The following is a 22421-nucleotide window of genomic DNA, read 5'->3' as shown; positions in this document are numbered from 1 at the left end:
CGAACTAGTGTTCTAACGAGTCCTCCCCTCTACAGTTTTTTTAATGCATGCTGCCAATGATTGTTTTCCGCTATAATAAATTAACTTCGGAGTTGTTTAGCTGGTGCCGTTCGATATCGTCCATATATAACATAATAGGTTGACATTTTGCAGGGGTGAAAAAAAATAGTTTCTAGCGATTTACCTGGCTGTAGTAGCTCTGGTCCGTCTTGTCATTGGGACTTGTGTTCTGGACGGGATTGCTGCGTTGTTCGTTTTTTTTCCCACATTTACAAATACTGGTAATTAAAAGAGGTATACACCAAATTCTGTATATTAATAGTAATTAAAAGTTATACGCCACAAGCTGTTCTGTTGTTCCCGCGAACTGTCACTCTAACCCATACTTGTACTCCAAGCGGGTGACAAACATAGCGAACAAAAATTCCTTCAAGGACAAGTAAAATGGAAATGCGGCGCTGTCAGCGCACCCCTTAATTAGCGTGTGCCTTTCTAATGCGTTTTATAAGATGCAGCTGATTGTTTCAAGAGTAAGAAATAACCTATTACCATAATCAATCACGTTTATCTTACATTTCTTGCAAGCCTCAGTGTTGCTGCAGTCCAAAAAATCCGGATGTCCGAGGCGCGAGCACGCGAAGGGAGTAACAAACAAGAGAAAGTAGTAGTAGTAGAAAACTTTATTATAAAGTCAGACTATTTAGCCCTCAGAGGGTGGTGCCCTTAAACAAGAGAAAATTACTCTGTGACAAGCTGAACCGCTGTCGCCTTGCAGACGAAAGGACAGCAGCCGGCGACCGCCGAACAACGCGTTTTCGTCGGGGCAGTCTGCCGGTCGAGCGGCGGGTCTGTAGCAGACGACAAGACAAACGTCGACAAAAATGAACTCAGTAACTACTCTACGTTTAAACCGAACTTTCTGGACACGTGCTGACGCGTATGGTTTCATAAGTCAAAAGAAAATTTTACCCAGCCCTCTTCCTAGCGCGAAAAATGCAGCACGCGCGCAGCGAAAAAAAGCACGTGCCGAAGCGGCGGCAGCCACCGCGTACTCCCGCGGAGGGGAGAGTGCAGCGCTGCCCTCGCCCGGCAAACTTTAGCTTCGCCTCCCTATCGGCCCGTCGCATTTATGCTCCTGGTTAACTATCACCAGTTGCTGTTCTCTAGATCGTCAACGTGGGCATTTAAGTCGCCGGATTCTTTGAATTTCTTTATGTACTTCCTGAGGCAGTCCACCCACTCTTTATTTTGTTCTCTGGCGTCATTCCCTGTCCACACTACAGTGGCTGTCCACACCAATGTCCCTGTCCCTGTCGCTGTTCACACCAATGTACCGCAGCGCCCTCTGCATTATCATTGTAGACAGTTCCCACCGCCTAATGAGAGGAACTTGAGGAGAAGCAAGGGAATCAAGCGTATGGCAAACTAACCACTATTTCTAGGGTTTATTTTAGCCTCGTTACCATCATTACCACCGTTGCCTACTTGTTGCTTGCAACACCTGCAACTTGCAACCTTGCAACTGTTGCAATCATCCATTCATAGTCATCCACCTCATCACAGTGTTCTGTTCGCGTTCCTCGCCATCTCTTGCAGAGTCGTTTGACGATGGTAAGTGCAATTATTTCGGGGGGAAAAAAAAAGTTCATATCACTTGCTGTTACTTTCTTTAATGGTCGCTATAATACAATTAGTCTCGTTAGCTTCAATTTCGCTTTAAATGCACGGTGCTTGCTTTCTCGGTGTGCTAGTGTTAGCGCACCGATTCCACTTAAATTGTTGGAATGTGATGTAGCTCCTCCGTTCCAGTAGTTTGGGGTTACATATTAAGTCAGTGCTTGCTAGTGATCCAGATATGTTACTCATTCGCGTATTAAAAAAATACAAAAAAACTAAATACGTATTTAGTTACCTCAGGCCTCCATGCCTCAGGTTGAGGCTGTTGCCCAGCGGCTTTGCTGCATTGTTCGCGTCGCTTTACGAATCGTTTGTTGCTTATTTGATGTTACCTCAGTAGTGCTTGTTATTAGCTTGAAATATGTGTTAGTGAACAGGTTCTGCGGCGCACCGGTTTCCGACGTTTGTTTTGCTTGCTCGTGCAGTGTTCGAGTTCACGTAGATTCATAGAGGCATGGAGTTCATACGTTCATATACGTGGAAGTTGAAGGTGAAATGCGTGCATATGGCCTCGCAGGCAATTAACATATTCACCGAAAAATGTCAACTTGACGCTACTGTGTTTCTGGCTCATCGTAGCGTACTGACGCGTTACCGTGTTAACGTTACCGTTTACCGTGTTTGCGGGAGTAGACTGCGCAACGCGAGAGTTACCGCGAACGGTAACTTACCGGCACAGGCTTCGCCAGCGCTTCCGGTAACACGGTAAGCTTGGAAGGTTGGCGTTAAATTTGCCTTGAATCTTCGTGGATCGATCAGTCATGCTTCCCGCTTTAAGCGCAAAAGTACCTAGATTCTTTTTTTCTAGGGGGCTTCTAGCCTCGTTGGCAGCGCTCGCATGTGTTCGCAAAAGCGCGTTCGTTCGTCAGTGGCCGTGCGATTGCCAGCACATTTGTGCAGCATAAAAAGTTTGTCACAGCCCATTTGTTCAGCATAAAAAGTCTGCCATTTAACTCTTTCATTATTTGAATGCCCTGATAACCTACGCTTTTCGATGAGCTATTCCGTGATTACAGTGCCTCAGTGTTAGCCGGAAGCCAACGCCGCGTGAATAACATTGCTGCCACGGGAGCCGAAAATGGTGAAACAGCCACTTTACTGTTGCTTTCTTCTACTCGTTCTCGAGCGCTAGCCTTTGCGTGTGCTCCTCTCTCTGGCAGTGTCTAGCATGGCCGTGGTGGATTTTTTTTTTCCTTCCATGAGTATGGTGATGACTAAGGCCTTCTCTTTGAATCGGAATGATGGCAAATGCCATCCCACCGGCTTATGTTATTACTGCTACGACTCTCATGTCCTTTTAAATTATGCTCTGGAGCTAAGTATGCTTTGCGGCCGCCCCCAATCGGCGCTTTCTCTGTTCTTTTTTCTCCCACCAATACTCTAATCGCTTTTTGCACTACAGACTGCTGTTCCCCTCAGTGCAAAATCCCAGCTTTTTGCTAGTCTCCACTGCAGACCAGTTAAGGCTTGCCTCAGCGGTAAAGCCCAGTTCTTCAGGAAGGTGGACTTCTGACACATTTTGGGATGAATGAAAACTTTGGCATTCCACAACGAAATGCGTGATTGTTTCCACAGCGTACACCCGCCTTCATCCAGTGGCGAGTATTTGTCAACAATAGACCTCCTCAAGCAGCCAGCTCAGAGCTCGAAAAGCGATGCACTCCCTTTGGTGTTATCGTAAAAATTGGGCCCCTTCTATTCACATGCACCGCGAGAACCAGTTCAGGCAGTGCAGCACTTCGCCATTCTGGTGCAGATCGCAGCACCTGAACTGCGCCGTTTCATTCACCGGTGGTGCAGACGGGTGCAGGACGAGTTTATGGCTTTGTCTGCACTTCCTGCCAAGGAGGTGCAGAAGCAGACGAAAAAAGTGCAGGTCTGGTTCTGCTGATCATACAGGATGGCGGAACCAGCCTTGCACTGCTGTGAACTGGTTCAAAAGTTGCAGGGTGAATCGAACGGACCCATTCTCTCTGGTCTTCCATTTGCCTGGTTTGTAGGCTCCTAATGACTTTTTCGTTCCTGTTGTTTCTGCCGACAACCGTTCTTTTTAACGGCTCCTGGTGGTCTGTTTGCCCCACTAATTTTGTACTTTGTCGTCAGCTTTCTCGTCCTCCTGCACCATTGAGTGTCAGCGCTTTTCAAATACAGCAGTGAGGCTCTTTGATTTGCAGTTTTCGACTCGCCGCGGACTCCCTGAGAAGCAGTCTGCAATTCGTTTTTCCCATATATCCCTATGGCGTGTGGAATCCTCGGACTTCCCGCCGACTATCTGCGGTGAGTCCGGGACTGTAAATTGGAGAGCCCCAGTGTCAGCTTGGCAGCGGCAATTTTCAGAAACTAAGACGCAAACTAAGATGCAGGGTTTGTCTAGCCAGGTAAAGTGGCACTCCCACACCCCTATTTTCTGTCTGCTTGTCAAGCTTGAGCAGTGATGCAAGGCGAGTGAATGGCTGAACTACCATTAGAAAGCCAGTGACCTGACATGCTATGTTATACAGACTACATGGTTCAAGTGCTTCTGAAAAAACTGCTGTTTTTACTGCCTATTTCTGCTTTTTCTTGATTTTATTGTAAGGTATTGGTTTCTGTTATTGGTTCGAAATTTTCTTAATTTTAAGGCAGTGTCTATTACCACGGCAACTGTGACAATTACCACCAGAAATTTCTCACGGCAGTCGCCTCTGATTGGCTAAACATGCCACCCGCAGGTTCTTTGGGGCAAATATTCCCCAAAAACTCGTTTCTGCAGCTGTTGCTGTGGCGCTGTGGTATACCACCTGCTCTCGAGAAGGCACAGGTGCGAGTCTGGCAGGGTGGGGATGCTTTTTTTTTTTTTAGCTTTCATAATTTTTGAAGTTTTCGCTCATTTTGATTTTTTTTGCTTGTGTTGTTCTGGTTATTACGATATCAAGCGATCGACGACTCCAGAATGGATTGGATTAGGTTTAATATAGGTTGTCTTCTGTGTCGTTAGGCTGGGTTCATTGCAGTTAGGCTGGATTTGGGTAGGTTGTGATACGTTCGGGAGGGTAGAATACCTTGGGTAGAGTAGGTTAGGTTCGGTGAAGTTAGGTTATGTTAGGTTACGTTTGGCGGTAACATTATTAGCAAATTTTAGGCCAGCCAGCTTTTATGGAAACTGCGGTGAGAATTCCCCGAAAGGAATTCTCACAGTTTCCGTGAGATTTGGCGCAGCCTAATTTTAATATAAGGTATTGGTTTTTGTTATTAATTTGGGCTAGGCAAGCGCTTCTGCTGCCCCTATCAGCATTTTCCCAGTTTTACATGATTGTGTTCTCAGTGCTTCGTGCATTCGTATAGCATAAACTGTTGTCTCCAACTTGCGTCCTAAGAGCATAAATCTTGTGTATGGGGCTGCGAATAGTAAGGCCAGCCATTTTACTGTGGGAGTTCCAATGTTTTTATTGGCTGGTGCCTTAAAACGGATCAAACTTTCGAAAGGCGTGCAAAGTAAGGAAGCAAAGACCATCGTCTGCAACGTGGTTTCTCCTCTGCGCAAACCAATTTAGCCATTGCAAAGTTCAATATGTACCAGTTAAAGAACTCCACTTGAGAATGATTGTAATGACTGGACTGTAAAATATTTGACTTCTATTTTAGAGGGTTAAGCGGCACTCCACCGAGGTTTTCTGCCGCGATGCTTCAGCTGCCGATGGGTTTCACCAGGAGTGGTACCCTAGGTCCAGGACTCCAACGGCCCCTGCTGCCTTGCGTGTCCACTGCACCAGACTAATCTGGCTTTCGCAGTGTTTGCTGGCTAGCAGTGCCTTCCATTGCTCTGCTTTAGAGCTTCTGATTTTGGAGGTAGCTCTTGTGTTCTGGCAATTTCATGTGGTGCAATGAAGGGCAGTTTTTGGTTCCACCATGGGAAATGCCCATCTGCATATTGAGTGGGGGCACATTGTGCAATATTCTGGTGCGGTCTCCAGCAGGTGACTTTGGCCCTCATCAGAAATTTGTGTAGCAAATAAAAAGCAAAAGCATTGTCATAGTCTATGACATGAAAACTCTTTGCTTAGCATTTACTTTTAATTGCACAATTTATTCAGTAAGCCTTGCTTGTCTAAATCAGAAACATTACCTTAAAAATGCCCCCTTAAAGTTTTCATAGCATTTCTGTTCTGGCTAGTGGATGTAGCTTCAAACAGCTGATCACTTCAACTTTGTCAATGGACGGCAGGCTGATCTGGTTTTTCCTCGAGTTCCTATGTATAGCTTCCCTTGGGGAGCAAACTTAAGGACCCATCTGTCACCTTCTTTCCCAAATGTGTGCGAAAAGGGCACCCGTCCCACATGCAGGAGCCGCCGTGCCGGTGTCAGCGGCGAGGAAAGTCTGCACGTGCATGTGCTGTTCACCCACTGGGTGCTGAGAGGCCATGGTCACTCATCTGCATAGAACTGGAAAGGGGGTTTTGTGCGCAGCCCTGAAAGTGGCCTTTCCTGCTGTAAAGTGAAAACAGTGGTGCGGTAGCTGGGGTTGCTGAGTGGCTGCCTTTGGGAGCATATCGGAAAACTATAGCTGCGCCCACTTACCCCCAAGCCAGAGAAGCAAACCAGGGCCCACTTTTTGGTACACAGGGCCTATTCTCAGTAACCTTGAGTCATTGCCCACATGAGCATTTACCATGCAGATAAATTGCCTTTATCTAAATATCTTTATGTCAAGCAGGTATGTGTGGAGTGTGGTAATTGAAACCATAGAAGTAGTGTACTTCAATACAACAGTGCCATGTGAGAATATAAAGAGTCTTTTTGATGCCTCTGCAGACTGTTATGAAGAAGGGGTGGGGGAGAGAGAGAAAATGTTTAGCGAGTAAATAATGGCTTCCACATGTCGTGAGTGCAGCGCCATTTTTACTGGGCGTGTGCAACGACACGCAGAAGCACGATGGTGCTGCCAATTTGTTGTATGGTATGCTCCTAAAGGAGGTTTCAGCAGGAAGAAGCAAGAGCCTTTAGCAAAAAAATGCGCCCGGTAGCACACCTGTTGTGTGCAGAGCCTCGACCATTTCGGAAATTTGCTGTGTTATAAGGGGCCAGCACACAGAAAAATCAGTGCTTGTACGAGATGGTTAGATTTAGCCAGCTATGTGTCGGTTGTTGCCTGCCTGTGTGTCAGGCACATCCTAATCTGTGTGGTTAACATACTGCCCTCTTGAAAAGCGTGGGTGGAAGCATCCAGGCTCGCCTAGTCCTGCAACACTGAATTTCTTGAAATTCATGTCCGGTGCCAGTGCATTCATATCGGTGGGTCTCATTTCAGGCTTTGCAGTTCAGACAGACGAATTCGCGGGCTTATGCTCGAGGACAGGAAGAATTGCAAAACCGCCTCAAGAAGCTTCGGGACCAGAAGGATATTGTAGCGAGTGTGATTGAGAACATGATGCAAAGGGTAAGTAGTGGTTCTCATTTCTCTGCCTACAGTCGCCATGATTTTTGCTTTCACATTGTTTGTATGACCTGTTCTTAATCAGCACAATGCCCTTCAAGGGCTTTTGAGGAGGTATTCTCGATTTATTTGCCAGTTCGTAAGCCCAATAAGCCATTGACTGGTGAGCTTTCATCACCAGACACATTTTGTCAAGGTACACAATCTCAGACTTCCTGGTTCTGTCAAACGTAGCCACCTTGGAAGTGAACAACCAATACCTGTGAGGTGGGGTTCTTTTTGATGCTGGTACAGTATAGCCCACTTATAGCGAACCCGCTTTTAACGAAAATAGCAGATATAACTAACAAATCTTCGTTTCCCGTTACCATTTGTATGCATAGATTTTGTGTCCTGATATAGTGAAAAGTGGATATAGCAAACTGATTTCAGTTTCCCGATGTATTTGTTATAAGCGGGCTCAACTGTACTCCCTTTCACTCTGCTTGGCACTTTAGTGAGTGTTTATTAGTGTTTTATTAAACATGTTGCGTCTGATTGGCTGATGGCATGGAAACCAGCTGCCCTGCTATCAGTTGTAAAGGCTATTGAAATTGAGGTGTAGGGTCATGATTCTGTTAGTCTTTCTGGTTTTCACTTTAATGCAAAGCAGTTCTGCCCTCCGCTGGCTCTCGTATGGAGTTGGCTCATGATCTTGCTCCTCATTGGCTCTATATGCCTCTCTGAAATAGCAGATATGTGGTTCTGAGGAGTCGACTCCTCATTCTGCTCTTCTCACTGGTATAAAGTGGGTCTAACCGCGTTGCGCTGCTGAGCACGAGGTTGCGGGTTCGATTCCCGGCCGCGGTGGCTGCTTTTCTGATGAAGGCGAAAAGCAAAAACGCCCGTGTGTACGAGATTTCGGCGCACGTTGAAGATCCCCAGGTGGTCTAAATTAATCTGGAGCCCTCCACTACGGCACGCCTCATCGCCTGCGTTGCGTCGGCGCGTTAAACCCCACAATCAATCAATCAAAGTGGGTCTAACCGGCAGCGTCATACAGAGTCATTGTTCGTCATTGACCATAATCCCTCTTCTACTCCACTTTTCGCACCAGTGAGCAGTAGGGATGTAGTGCCATAGCTGATCGGGTGGGGAGGGAGGGAGAGAGAGATTTTATTTGGCCTCTTTGACACTGTTTTTACTGTATTTCTTTTTTTCGTATAACATTGTAAAGAACCGATCCAACATGTTTTCTTCAAGGCCAGCTGCACTCAAATTTCACCTCTGCCAAATTCATGTTGAACGTACTGTATGTACCACCAAACCAACGGGGACACGACTTGGCAGCCCTGTAAGGTGCCTTGCTGATCAGTTGGAAGAAGCATTTGAAATAGCTCGGCTGCATGCTGCTCAAATATTGGTAAAGGAGTTTAAAGCAGAATGCAAGAGAAAAAATGAATATCCTCCGAGTTTTTTTTTGCAGAGTTTGTGGTTTTCTTTGGGGTGCCAGAAATTGGAAAAATAGTTTCGGACCAGGATGGCCGGAAAGGGGGTAAAAGTTTTGGACTGGACAGGTTTAAAAAAGTTTCCGTCCTTTGCCTTAGGTGCACTCAATTATCTTGGAAGGGATGTTGTGCTATGCGCACGCATAACCTGGCATGCACTGGTCACTGTCGAAGCTCATCGGTGCTTCACCAAATTCATTGATAGGAAACTCCATAGCGAGAGCGCCGAGAAATCGTCACTTGGACATGTAGGAGCATAACATGTTGACTGCATTTGTCAGACTTGCGATAAATGCTAAAATATTGCTATAATGAACGCAGCCGAGTTATTATCACAAGCCCTTGTGATTGCTACCAAAAGCAACTTAATTACGACGTAACTGCTGCGTGGTCTGGCTTGTCTGTTATAGCGAGGCGGCTGTATTGAGAAAGTGCACTGCGCAACACGCATACGAAAAGCCCGCCCCACTAGAGCTATACTGCAGAGATTCACTAGTTTGCTACGTGATTTCAAGAATGAATGTAATTCAAACTGACTGCCGTCATGGATCTAACAACTGAGTTGAAAGGACTCCAAGAGGGGAGTGGGGTAGGAGGAGGGCGTTGGCTAGAAGGCAATGAGTAAAGCCTATATTTTACCTCAAATATACATAACGTTTTTTTTCATTGAATTATATTGACATGTACGAGACAAGTTTGTATAGGTTTTGCTTATGTATACTTTACACGTGCGTGCATGCGTGCTTGTGTGTGTGTGTATGTACATATGATATACTGGGTGTTTCAGTTGGACTTTACCCAGAGTTTAAAAGGACAGACAACCGATTTTTGTGGAGTGCATGTCATCTAGTTCATATGACGGCTAGCACTTTATATCCTGGGGTAACTGCAAGGAATTTCCAAATAAACGGGCGGAAATGATTTTAATTTTGCGCTAAAAGTTCCGAAGTCTGAAAGGTGGCGACACTGGTGTCTGAATGGGAAGGAATAGGAAAGGTTGCGCATTATTGCTGTTTTAGTCGGCGACAAGTTTTCAAATACCTCTTTTAATCTTGCGTACAGTTAAAAGTATGTTGGCACATGGCTCACTGTCATGGTTTCCAGCATTCTTTTTGGTGGGCTTCGTACGGCTAATCATACTGATCGCACTAATCGTACTACTCGTACTAATCATAGGATGGCACATTAGATTGTCGAACGCAGCATAATTGCTTACAGCTCCGTTTATTCAAGTCGGTTTCGGTTTTGGTGAAGCAAACGCCGAGGCAGCCGCCATGACGGGAAGGCGCATGTGACGTCATCGTTCTCTTCTCACCACAGCCAATGCCGGTCTATGCGCGCGCCAGACCGGCCCGATAGGCCATTGCTCACTTTTGTATGTAGTGTCAAGCTATTTTTCATATTTTACTAATTGATTGATTGATTGATTGTAGGGTTTAACGCGCCGACGCAACGTAGGCGATGAGGCGCGCCGTAGTGAAGGGCTCCGGATTAATTTTGACCACCTGGGGATCTTTATCGTGCGCCGAAATCTCGTACACACGGGCGTTTTTGCTTTTCGCCTCCATCAGAAAAGCGGCCGCCGCGGCCGGGAATCGAACCCGCGACCTCGTGCTCAGCAGCGCAACGCCTTAGCCACTGAGCCACCGCGGCGGGTATATTTTACTAATTAGATAATTAGTCCAGATTATTTAGCCTTCTGAAGCAATGAGCTTGGAAAAACATTCCAATTGGAAAGTTGCAGAGTGGTTTGCAAAATCTCGGAATAAACAGTTTCTTTCTATCAAGTATTAGTGTTTTTTAGCTTACTGATGCCCACGAAATGCAAAAAACACCACGTGACATGCCCGCTTGTGCGTCGTGATTGCAGTGCTCTCGTGCGTTCAGCGTACAATCAGTCGTAGGTGTGCAGCCGCTTAAAAAGCGACAGGGCAGATGACGTACCTGTTGCTTCCGGCAGCACAAGCAATGGCCGCTGCATCTACTTATTGCTGTAGCAATCTGTCGCGAGGGGAGCACATTGCTGGTGTAAATGGCACATCCAACGCCTATGTCACTGCCTTGTCGCCTTTTAAGCGGAAGCGCACGTATGGCTGTGGACGCGGAACGTTTTGGAGCGCTACAATTGCGACGTGCAAGTGGGCATTTCAAGTGTTTTGTTGTATTTCGTGGGCATCATCAGCAAGCTATCATCAGCAAGATAAAGACAGAAACTGCATATTCAGATGCTGTCTGCAACTTTCTAATTGAAATTTTGTCCTAGCTTCGTTGCTTCAGAAGTTAGATAATTAATCTTGAATAATTATCTAAGCAAAATACAAAAAATGCCATGACACACTGCATACAAAAGTGAGCAACATGCATTTGGTCATGTCGTCTAGAGTGCATCTGTATATTTCTAATCTCTGGCTTAAATTAGCTGAAACACCCCGTGTGTGTGATTTCTTTTTGTTTGGCCAGGTGGCTGATTTGAGTGTAACAAACACAGACCAAAATTTTGGTTTAGGTAGCTCAAGGAAGACTGTTGTCTGTCGTAAAAATACATGCAGATGAAAATTACTTACGCCTTAGGTGACCCACATGTCAAGAGAAATAACCAGGAGGAGCACACAGTTTGGGGGGTGTCATAGCCACTTCTCTAATTTTGTTTAAATTGGTGCCGGTGTGTGGTGCAAGAAAATGTTCATGTATTTTATTTTTGTTAGCTTGTTCGAAAAAAAAAAAAAACGTGTTTGAAATTGAGGCAATCCCCTGAAGGCAGGCTGTGTGCTTTCATAAACAGGCAGCTCTTATCTCTCTTGCAGGCGGAACTGGCTGCAAGCCGTATAACATCTGTGACAAACATAAATGAATTCCTTCGCCACTTTGAAGCAGCCACTGGCACGATAGACCGGATGTATATGAAGATGTTCCAGGTTCATTTCCTGCTCACTGCAGAAGAGGCCTTTGCTGCAAGTGCCCACTGTCTGAGGGCCCCTATGGCGATTACATATTCAGTCCCAGACTCCATGGCCCGAAATGGTGCACAGAGCGCTCCACTTGAAACAACTGAAGCTCTCCACTGCTTTTCTCCATTTGTAAGTATGTAGCTTTGTGTGGGATTTTTTAGATGCTTGGAATTGGAGCTGTATGTGCATTCATAGAAGCATTGAATTCCTCAGCCGCATTTAAAGCACCTTTAAAGCACCTTTCCTGCTGCTGATGGATTTTTTTTTTTTTTTCAGTCGCGCCCACCATCAGTTGCATCGCTGGACTTGTCAGTCTGCGACGATGTAATTGGACCTCAGCCAGCTCGTACAATTCCTCGGCAATACAGGTCTGTTGAGGAACTTGGACCTCAGCCAGCTCATGCACTTCCTCAGCAATACAGGTCTGTTCAGGAACTTGGACCTCAGGCAGCTCGTGCACTTCCTCAGCAGTACAGATCTGTAGAGGAACTTGGACGTCAGCCACCTCAGGCAGCTCGTGCACTTCCTCAGCAGTACAGATCTGTAGAGGAACTTGGTTGTCAGCCACCTCAGGCAGCTGGTGCTCTTCCTCAGCAATACAGATCTGTTCAGGAACTTGGACCTCAGCCAGCTCGTGCACTTCCTCAGCAGTATGGATCTGTTGAGGAATTTGGACCTCAGGCAGCTCGTGTGCTTCCTCAGCAATACAGGTCTGTTGAGGAACTTGGACGTCAGCCACCTCAGGCAGCTCGTGCTCTTCCTCAGCAGTACGGATCTGTTGAGGAACTTTCGTATTCCGCTGCCAGAGGACAGCGCACAGTGTTACCATCTAGGTCCCCAGCATACAGTGGTCCAGGAGCTCCATCCAAAGTGGAGGTGCCCCATGGCTTGGGGTACCCAGTCCCTGGGTCGCCACGTGCACACTCACGGACTCCAGAGGACTCGGGAGCCCAGGCTCGACTTGCAACACCGCTGGCCACGTTGACGTATGGCGGCCGTGGACCACAGCAGCAGTTTGCAGTGCCACCCGCATGCACAAGCCGTGGTGACGTGCCAGAGATTCAATCGCCAACCCCGCCGGGGTGCACGAGTCCCGCAACCCAGTTCAGTGATGCCTTATCTGATCTAGCATTGCCACCCACACCGGGGTACCGGAGTCCCGAAGGCCAGTGCAAGTCGGGTCCTGGTACCTGGCCCGAGATTCCATCGTCATCCGCCTCGCTGGTGGGCGATAGTTCCGAAGGGCTTTGGTCGCACACAGGGTTTGGTCGTGGTGTACAGCCCAATCCCCCACTGCCACCCACACCGGTATGTGTGAAACCGCAAGCCCAGTGCAGTAACTCATTGCTCAAGCACCCGTCACTGCCCACACCGGTGTACAAGAGTCCTGAAGCCGAGTTCGCTTCAGGTCCTAATGCCTTGCCCAAGCTCCCATCACTACCCACACCGAGGTACGAGAGTACTGAAGCCCAGTTTGCGGCAGGTGATGGTCCTGATGTCTTGCCAGAGCTTTCCTCGCCATCAACACTGCCATATACCAGCCTTGGAGCACAGCTCGCCACAGAACTGAAGCCAACTACAGGACCGGCAGGTCCGGCATTAGCACCGTGCACAGGCCCTTCAGAGTTGAACCTGCCACCGACTGCTATGCACACAGGTCCCATGGCACCCCCCACTGGCGGGGCCGAAGCTGGGCATGTTGAGGTGCCCAGCTGCAGTGCAGTGCCATGTGCTGAAGCCCCGGAGCACACAGGGGCCACAGCCGGGGGTGTGGCTCTTCCCCCTGTGAAGCCGTCCAGCAGCACACCGCAGAAGCCCGCGAAGGAAGCCATCAAGGACGTCCATGACCGAGGGGACGCCTGCTCGTTGCTGGCTGAAGCGGATCAAGTGAACAACAATTGCAGCCAGCCCCAGGGAGAGGGGAAGCCAGCCGGCAAGAAGGCCACTGTGTCCGTGAACAGTTGCAGCCAGCCACATGGGGAGAAGCCAGCTGGCGGGAAGGCCACTGTGTCTGTGAATAGTTGCAGCCAGCCACATGGAGAGGGGAAGCCAGCTGGCGAGGTCACTGTGCCTGTACCCCCGGGCTTCGTGGCTTCAAACAAGCAGCCATCGTGCACCAAGACTGACACGAAGTCGTTCTTGCCTGGCCACAGTTCATCGCAGACGCAGCCTTTGAACGCTGCGACGGTGGGCAGCGCCAAGTCACAGTCACCCGGCAGCCACAAGTCCTTCGCCATTCCACCAGCTGACACTAGCATCATTGGGAGCACGCAGAAGGTGGTTTTCTCATTTTACAAGTCTCCTTCGGAGTTTTGGCTCCAGCTGGAGTCCTCTAGAAGAGTGCTGGATGGTCTGCTGAATGATTTGGCGTAAGTTTCTTGGTTGTCTTTTTTAAGCAGAAGTAAGTCAACTAGAGTTGTTCACAGGCCAAGTTTGCAGGCCACAAGAACGGGCCACATCAAGTGCCTCTGCCATAGAGGATTCAGCTTTATAATGACGCTGCTGTTTCTGTACTAATTAACTAAATCAAAGAATGGTATTGTTGCCTGGTAGGTTTAATGTATTATGTGCGTTCCTTGTCAATAGCAAGAACTGTTCTTTAAGAAAATGTGGCAGAAAGAGAAGAAATGCCTAACTGCAAAAAAAAAAAAGAAATGGCTGTATGTTTTATTTTTTCAATTGAAATTGTTCAGTTAAATTTTTTACCATTGTAAAACGAAATGGGTCAAATATGTAAACATGCACAATAATGTTTTCAATTGGGTTTTAGTGCATTTGAGATGTAAAAGGGGCGCACACAGGATGCCTATATACAATTTTTCTGCAGTTTTCCTGTGCGCCTTCCCTTTTGCACGTGCATTTCTTGTACTTTTTTAAAAAGACTGGTTTGTATAGTCAGTGTGTTGCTTAAGTGTAAAACCTGCAACTTGAACAGCAAAAGAAAAGCATACAGGGTTTTGCAATGCTTATTGCGACCACTTCAAAAATTATAGCTGTCCAAAATTAGACTGCGTAGTTTTTATCACGGTAAAATTTCACGGCGACCCGTTCAACACCAGGATTGACGACCAGACTTGGTCTTGAAATGGAATGAAAATAAGTTTTGTCTCAGGGCAGCGTCTTAACCATTTTATCACCCCTTGGAACTGCAGTGTTTTGCATTGGTGCTGAAACAAAATGCTTGGCACCAGTACAATGGAGGGCATTCCATTTTAGTGCAGTAGATTAGGAAACAGTTCCATTACTATTGCACAAGAAGAAACCATGGCATGAGGGGCCACTGTCAGCTCCCGCTGCAGAATAGCTTTGCAATGCCTCTTTTCAGGCAGCCATGTAGTATGACACTTTTTTGTAGGTCATTTACTTATCCCTGGGATAGCTTTTGGACAGCTTAGCGACGTTGGTTGCATTAGGTTTAAAACTAATTCCCTCCCCTTTAGCTCGGAAGTATGAGCTGTAACCCAGAAATATCGACATAGACTTATAGCGGAGACTTCCCATTAAGAACAGAATAACACTGGTCGAAGTATGCCAGGCTTTTCTTCTTTTGATTATGGCCGAAAAATGTTGGTTTTATGGCCAGTAAATCTTGAATGTCATTAGTGTTTGGCGTTGTGCTGATCAGCCTGTGATGACATGAAGCAGGCCACATTCACCAGAGTGTTGACATGCAATATGCTGCTGTCATGCAGTGTATTCAATGTGGCTATGCTTGTTTTATTGATCCTATTCGCATGGTAAACAAATTGTGATGCAAGCATGCACGTGGAGGTTACTAGGCTTTAAGTACTACCCTTCTATTTATTTAAGTTATTCTTATTTCATTGCACCTATTCAAATAAATACAACCAGGGGTGTGTAACTTCGCGAGTTTTGGACATCGTAAGGTCGATCTAAGCTTCAAATGGATTTCAACCTCACCGTGTGAGGTGATGTGGTGGGGTCAAAAGCTGTAACCTGCTGAGTGTGTGAGGATAGGGTTTTTGACCTCAACCTCAGCTGATCAGTTTGAGGTTGAGTGAGGTTGGGGCTAGAGCTGAACTGAAGTTGAAGTGAGATGCACCTACTTTATGTCGCAGACACTGCCCTCTTGCGTCACAGTTCAGAGTAACTGTGAGTTGGGCAAGGTGGGGAATATTCATCATTAATGATGTCATTAAATGTGATGTGCACCTACGTCCGAGCAAGTTTACGTGTTGATCACGCATCTGCGTGACAATCACCTTAATCCACGGGAAGAGCCTGGAAAAATTCCTATCCTTAAAGGATGTTAGCTTTTCAAGGTGACGATTCCCAGCTGCGGCAGCCGATTTTCTGATGGCGGCGAAGATCGAAAACGCCCGTGTGTTGGAGATTTCGGCGCATGTTAAAGATCCCCTGGTGGTCAAAATTAATCCGGAGCCCTCCACTACGACGCGCCTCATCGCCTGTGTAGTGTCGGCGCTTTAAACCTCATAATCAATCAATCAATCAATCAATCAATCAATCAATCAGGTTAAAGATTTCCCTGAGCTCTGTGCCACTTTTCAAGCTTTCTAGTTTGGTATTCCAAAGCTATGAGCAGAGGTAGGATTTGGTGCAGAGGCCACGTGAATATCTTCGCTGAGTACAGTAAGAGTTGGACTGAACTCAGAAAGGGGGAGCCAGTTGAGAACATCGCTCTGGCTCGTGAAAGTATCGGGGCATTTTACCTCGGACTGCAAAGAAACGAATACATCTATCTGAAATGTAGTTTTGGTTACGATGTTGCGCAAGTACAGTGTCCGTTCACATTGCAGTGCCATGCAGAATTTCATTTCGGAATTGGGAGGGGACAGTGCCACCCTTTCTTTTCAAGTAAAGGCAGGGCAGGCAGGACATGAGAAAATAAAGCAAGGGAACCACTACAATAACTAAATTCAAGATAAAAAAAAAACGAACATCTTCATGCATAAGATGGGTGCCGCATAACCTTTCAATGTTTTCTTTGCGGCTGTTCTTCAAAGTCATGGTAAAGTGGTTTATCTTTGGGGTGAGAGCAGACATTGAAGCCTTGTAAGCTAGGCGCATCGTGACAAAAAAAAAAATTATCGGCAAATGTTGCTTGGCGATAGTCAGCGGCCTCGCCGGTGTCACTAGAGAAGATATGGAAGTACCGCCACTGATGCATGCAAGTCAGCAGCGGCAGCCATTTTGGCATTTATCAGTGTTGCGAGATTGCCGCTTCGATTGGGTCATTTGTTAACGACACTGCCGAAGATGCAGCAAAATGGTATCTTCGGGCACACCTCTGCTGCTGAAATGCTGCTACGCAACATGCATTATCTTTGATTTGCATTCGGTACAACGTCAGTTGCGCGCAGCCGCAGAGCAGGGAGGACACGCTGTGTCTACCAGAGTTGACTGACTAAAACACATAAACAAAATGCCGGTGCTCGTGAACTGTCGCAGTGGTTTATCAGTTGTCACGTGATGCGAACTGACCAATGATCATGGGGGCGGCAAATAATAGGAGAAAAGAGTGCCGATACTCTGTACCCTTATCTAGTGACTCTAGCTTTGCCCATTCAACTGCCGAACGAACCCAGACACGTCAATGCCATACCCCTCACTGTATTACTGCCTTCAAAGAAAGCTTCAAATTAGGCTGGCTGAGGCAATTTATTTACTGAATTTTATAATTTAGTTGTTCATTGGGAATGAATTACTGCGGTACACTAGTGCTGTACTTGTTCGTTTTTTTTTCCCCACCCCTGTTTGTTTGAAATGTTCTGTGCCAATAGCTTTCCGAGTGAATACATTTTATATGAATTCTAACTGCTCCACCCCAGGGCTGAACAAGGCCTGCAATTTTTATAAAAATATAGTCAATAATCAATGAAGTGCTTGAGGTTGTGGTGAGGTTGGGTTAGAGGTGAGGTTAGAAATGAGGTTGGGGTGAGGTTTATGGGGCTTGACGCATGTGAAGTGAGTTTGCTTACCTGAAGCTAAACCTCAGTGGTGAGGTAGGTTGAGGTGAGGTTGAGAAAGATTTGAGTTGGAGGTGAGGTCATTTGCCCACCTCTAAATATAACTGAGACATAGCCAGTACCGGGCATCCGCTGTGAATGGGCATGGGCCACAAACAAGTCACCAGTCACAAAGAGACGAGAAATGAGCATCTTTTTTTCATCGGCCTTGCAACATGACTTTGGTGCTTCGATGCTGGGCTTCCCGTCTGAATAATAAGCAGGCTGTAATGCTAGGCTTGTTGCTCAGTTTGCTCATCTGGTCATGTGTACAGGTTCATGCAGAAGTAAATGCAGCACGGGAACAGTGTCGAGTTGCATCACTGAACCGGCTGGGTAGGGCGACGGGAAACAATGGGCGGCATTCTGACGACGTGTTTGCACTGCACAGGGTGTGTTTAATCCTGTTCAATGGTGCCCTTGCAGTGCACATTACCAGTCCACTGCTGGTGACGAGAACTTCAAAGGGACAGTGGGCATGCACTGTGTGGCGCACTATATGGCGGACAACCACTGGTACCGGGCCCAGATTCTGGAGGTACTGCCAGGTACGTGTTTCTTTAGCCCTGTCCTGCATGTCTCCAGCTGTACACTAACACATACAGGCTGGGCAGCGTCTTCTGCTGGAAGCCGGGGGCAATGCCTAGCCAAAATTCTGCCGGCACTCGCCTCTCATTGGCTTATAAAACCACGTGACATTTTCCTTGTTCTCGCGGCATATTTTAGCAGTGATAAAAATGAGGGCCAGAAGTAATCTAACGTGGCCTAATCTAATCCAACCTAACCAAACAGACCTTACTGAATGTAACCTAACCTATCATAACCTGAGCTAATCTGACCCAACATAGCCGATCCTAAGCCCTACTTCACCAGACACAATCTATCTTAACGGAGCCCTGCAGCACTTGCCATTGACTATCCGGAATGTATTTTCGGGTAAAGTCGTTTGTCCCAGCAATCTCCTCCCGCAAGAATTATGAAAATCCAGTCACTATCCCCGAAACTCTGCGCGATGAGAAATCATGCATAATTGTTCCCTCTCAACTCGACCGCGGACAACGCGACGTAAGCTGCGTGCGCTCTCCCTGAAAGGGGGCGGCTCATGGCGTTGTCTTTGGCAGCCTTCGATATATCACAGGCCGAGAAGTTTCCTCCTTTTCTCGCGCAACGTGGAGGGGTCTATTTCCGGTCTGGTGCCACAAAAAATGCAGGCATAGCTGCCTGTTCGCAAGCGTGCGCTCAGGCTGTTAGGGCGTTTTTGAAGCAATAAACGTTGTTGTCGAGTGGTTTCCTTGAAAGGGGAGTATTGAGTTTGTCACTAAACTCCGCATGCACTCAAAACACTAAAGAAACATTAAAACCGTGCGTACAGGTTCAGGCATGGAAGAGGTTGGTACATGGCGCTGACGACGGCGGATTGTCACAGGAAATGAGAAGTCAGCCGCGAAGTTGACCAGCGACAACCAATAGGACAGCCATGGCCTCAATGATGTTGTTTACTCTATGCCAGGGGTGCATATTGAGGAAAACTGAAGCGAGCGCAGTTGGTTTTTCCGTGTCTTTCACAGTGATTTCAGTGATGCTACCGCTGCGCCAAACAGCGCCCAAGTGCCCTGGCTGCTACATCTTGCTACATTTCCTCAAAATTTGGCGAATCTGCGCCCATCCTGCGCCCGAGGGTGTGCGCCAAGGAGGTTGTATAAAACTTCTGGAGTGGAGGCCGCCCATAGCGGGCAACGCGGGGAGGTGAAGCCGGGCGGACCGGCCGGCGGCCATATTGCCGTGGGTAGAAAATGCGCTGCGCCGGCAGGGACGCTGAAGTGCTGTCGCGTTTTTTTTTTGGCTTTACAAGGGAGAAAACGATGGTAAGCTAGTATATCGATTACGATATTTGAGGGCAGACTGAATTCTGCCTTACGCGTAAGGTTTTTGACGTAATATATGGTTCAAGCAGCGAGTTCGCCTGTGTATATCTTAAGGTGGTCAACAGAGCTGTCGATGCGGGAAAACGCGCAGCGCTATGCTAAAGGCACCACCCTCAGTTTATTTCAATCAACGTTTATTCAGTATAGCTAAGGCTATAGACCGCCCCCTTAACATTAAAATTACCTCATGTTGCGCGCCATGGCAAGAGATTCCGCGTTATAAGGTTACCATTAGCTGTGATTTCACGCTGGAAGTGCGGGACACGCGAAAGCGCGATTATTTGACGCTTGTTTCTTTTAGCGGCGTTTCTAGGATTAATGAATGCTTATTCATTAATGATTAATAAATAATAATGCAGTAGCGGTTCGAATGGTTTTTAAGCAGTACTGCAAGAATCATATCCATAAGGATATTGCAATCTTTATATGTAGTGCAAATGCACGTTTTCTGGTTTAAACAACATGCCCAGTTTTGCCCTTGTCGAAGACCAAATTAAGCACGAGATTTTGATTGATTGATTGGTTGATTGATTGATTCATTGTGGGGTTTAACGCGCTGACGCAACGCAGGCGATAAGGCGCGCCGTAGTGGAGGGCTCCGGATTAATTTTGACCACATGGGGAATCTTTAACGTGCACCGAAATCTCGTTCACACAGTAGTTTTCGCTTTTCGCCTTCACCAGAAAAGCGGCTGCCGCGGCAGCAAATCGAACCCGCGCTCTAGGGATGAGCAGCACAGTGCATTAGCCACTGAGCCAACGCGCGGGTCTATTTCCAGCTTTTCAATCGTATTTTGCGAAATGGATTTGGCACACACTGAAGCACATTAAAGCAGGATTTTTTTTTATTCCGCGTGCACTTTACAGAAGCCATGGGACTCCCATTGACTTTATTTTTCAAATCCAGATGGTTACTTAATTGGATGCACGACTACATTAACTGCGCACGTTGGCACGATAGTAGCGTGCTATTGATAAGAAAACTACTCGCAGGAGGTTACTCAATCACATTCACAACCTCGTTGACCGCGCAAGTTCGGACGCGAGCAGCGTGCTATTGATAACAAAATCACGCGGACAAAGAACGCGGGAGAGCATTGCGGTGCATCAAAGACTTCTACGAAACAGCGCTAACGAGAAACGTCAGTGTATTCACGTATGGCCGGATGTAAAGGAAATGTATTAAACAAGAGTGCCTTGATTTTTGACGGTAACTGCCTTAGCAATACTCTGCATTTAAATTAGTGCGGAAAAACAACTTGCGCCCCACATAGTTACAAACATGTGATTTCGCGCAGCCAAGCGACTACAGGACCACACAACTACGAGCGAAAACATCCGCATATCTGCGTAAACAAGCGCGTACGGTATGCTCAGTAAGCGGACGGCAGGTGCTACGACAAATTTTCCCTTTACATCACGCACAAACCACGGGCAAATGTGCACTCATAACGTTATAATACTAGTAATGCCCTCGAAACCCAAACCAAACAGATACCCTCAGTACTTACAGATGAAAGGTGATCCCCGACGCCTCCTTCGCACGATTAGCGCAGCCGAACGCGACGCACGAGCAGACCATTTCTGCTTTCTACACCTTTGGAGCATCCATCCGCGAACGAGGATCGAACGAACACGAGTTGTGCTCTTTGGCAAGAGAGAACTCGGAAGAACGACACATGGGGCAGAAAAAAATGTCATTGTGTCTACTGTTTATTTTAGTTGTTAGCGCCCAAGAATGTAAATAATTACCAGATGTGTGCGCCCCCGGCGCACGCACGGGCGACTTGCGAAGCGCTTAACTAGAAACACGGAGAGGGGAGCATAACTGAAACCACATGCGGCGAAATGAACGCGCGCAAAAAAAGCTCGGTGCGCTTGAAGGTAGCCGCATGAGAGAATCAACTTGCAAAACAAAACAAAAAAAGAACGGAAGCAAAAATATAACGTAACCCGCCGCAAAAACAAGTACATTATGCGACGAATGCAATGCGTCTGCTACCGCGGAACGAGTTTTCTACCCACGGCAAGATGGCGGCCGTCGGCGTCAGTTTTCGAGCACCATCTCCACTCCAGAAGTTCTATACAACCTCCTTGGTGTGCGCCGACTTTCAGGAACGAAACTAACTACTTGAGGTTCCCCAATGGAAGCGACATTGCGGTGCACCTGCTTTCGGGAAGCAATCCGAGCCAAGCCAAGGCAAACTGGGTCCTGGGGCCCTATTCTCGACTGCACAAATTCCCATGGAAACTGAGTGTTTGCCGGACCCCTTTTCTGATTGGCTTTCAGTTTCGGCCACGTGCGTCCGGTTAACAAAGTGGTTGTGTGTGCCTTCGTCATTTCGACGTTTTATGACGCTTACGGGCACCAGTTTTAAAGTTTGCCTTATTTCTCTTTGCTGAAACCGCATAATTCTTGGCCGGCAATGAAAAACTAGTCTAAATGCACCGGACATGCAACGTAGGTCTGTCTTTGATATTCAACAACAATACAGCTGGTAATACATGCCCTCTCTGTGATTGGCTGAGAAGGCGTGACGTAATTTAAACAGTTGGCGGGAACGATCACGTCACACATTGGCAACTTCAGCCTGCGTAAGAGTGATGTAATGTTACGTAACGGCTTGCTTTTGCCGCGAAATAGGGCAAAAAATTTCAACGACCTTAGGCGCCGCGAAATGTCCGGTAATTTGCAACAGGCGCAGTTTCACATGACACGCGGTTTAAAGCATGTTTTCTACCAAAAGAAATAATAATTTCGACTGATTCCAAGTCTGCTATCACGGAGCATACAAATGACATGCAGTATTTTGCTTTTATGTTTGGCAACATAACCGCAACGTAACTGCAACATAAGAGGGCAGTACAAGCCTCTCCATGACAAAGAAAGCCCAATGCATGGCATTTGTCCACACTCCCCCTAGTAAGCTGCTGGGTCGTCACATGATCAAACTCAAGAGAAAAATAACAAAGAAAAGTGACAC

At 47.0% G+C, this 22421-nt stretch overlaps 1 protein-coding gene across 3 annotated transcripts in view; it reads left to right on the top strand.

The window, feature by feature from the left end:
• The first annotated feature begins 1403 nt into the window (after positions 1 to 1403).
• The window catches only part of LOC144146502 (uncharacterized), a 57325-nt gene continuing 36307 nt past the window's right edge, over positions 1404 to 22421 (top strand). The window contains exons 1-5 of one of the 3 annotated variants that reach the window (XM_077678459.1): positions 1404 to 1611; positions 6965 to 7093; positions 11382 to 11654; positions 11802 to 13894; positions 17939 to 18060. In XM_077678459.1, coding sequence (XP_077534585.1) covers positions 1609 to 1611; positions 6965 to 7093; positions 11382 to 11654; positions 11802 to 13894; positions 17939 to 18060 — 2620 coding nt within the window. In that variant the 5' untranslated portion in view covers positions 1404 to 1608. Of the gene's footprint in view, positions 1612 to 2528; positions 2759 to 6964; positions 7094 to 11381; positions 11655 to 11801; positions 13895 to 17938; positions 18061 to 22421 lie in introns of those variants that run through there. The other 2 variants (XM_077678449.1, XM_077678454.1) reach the window with 2 other exon arrangements.

This window comes from Haemaphysalis longicornis, unplaced genomic scaffold, assembly GCF_048455015.1.
Source record: "Haemaphysalis longicornis isolate Haplotype H1 unplaced genomic scaffold, Haemaphysalis longicornis Haplotype H1 scaffold_1, whole genome shotgun sequence".
NCBI lineage: Eukaryota > Metazoa > Arthropoda > Arachnida > Ixodida > Ixodidae > Haemaphysalis > Haemaphysalis longicornis.
Note: the sequence above shows the minus strand (reverse complement) of the source record. Positions and strands in the feature narration are given on the sequence as shown.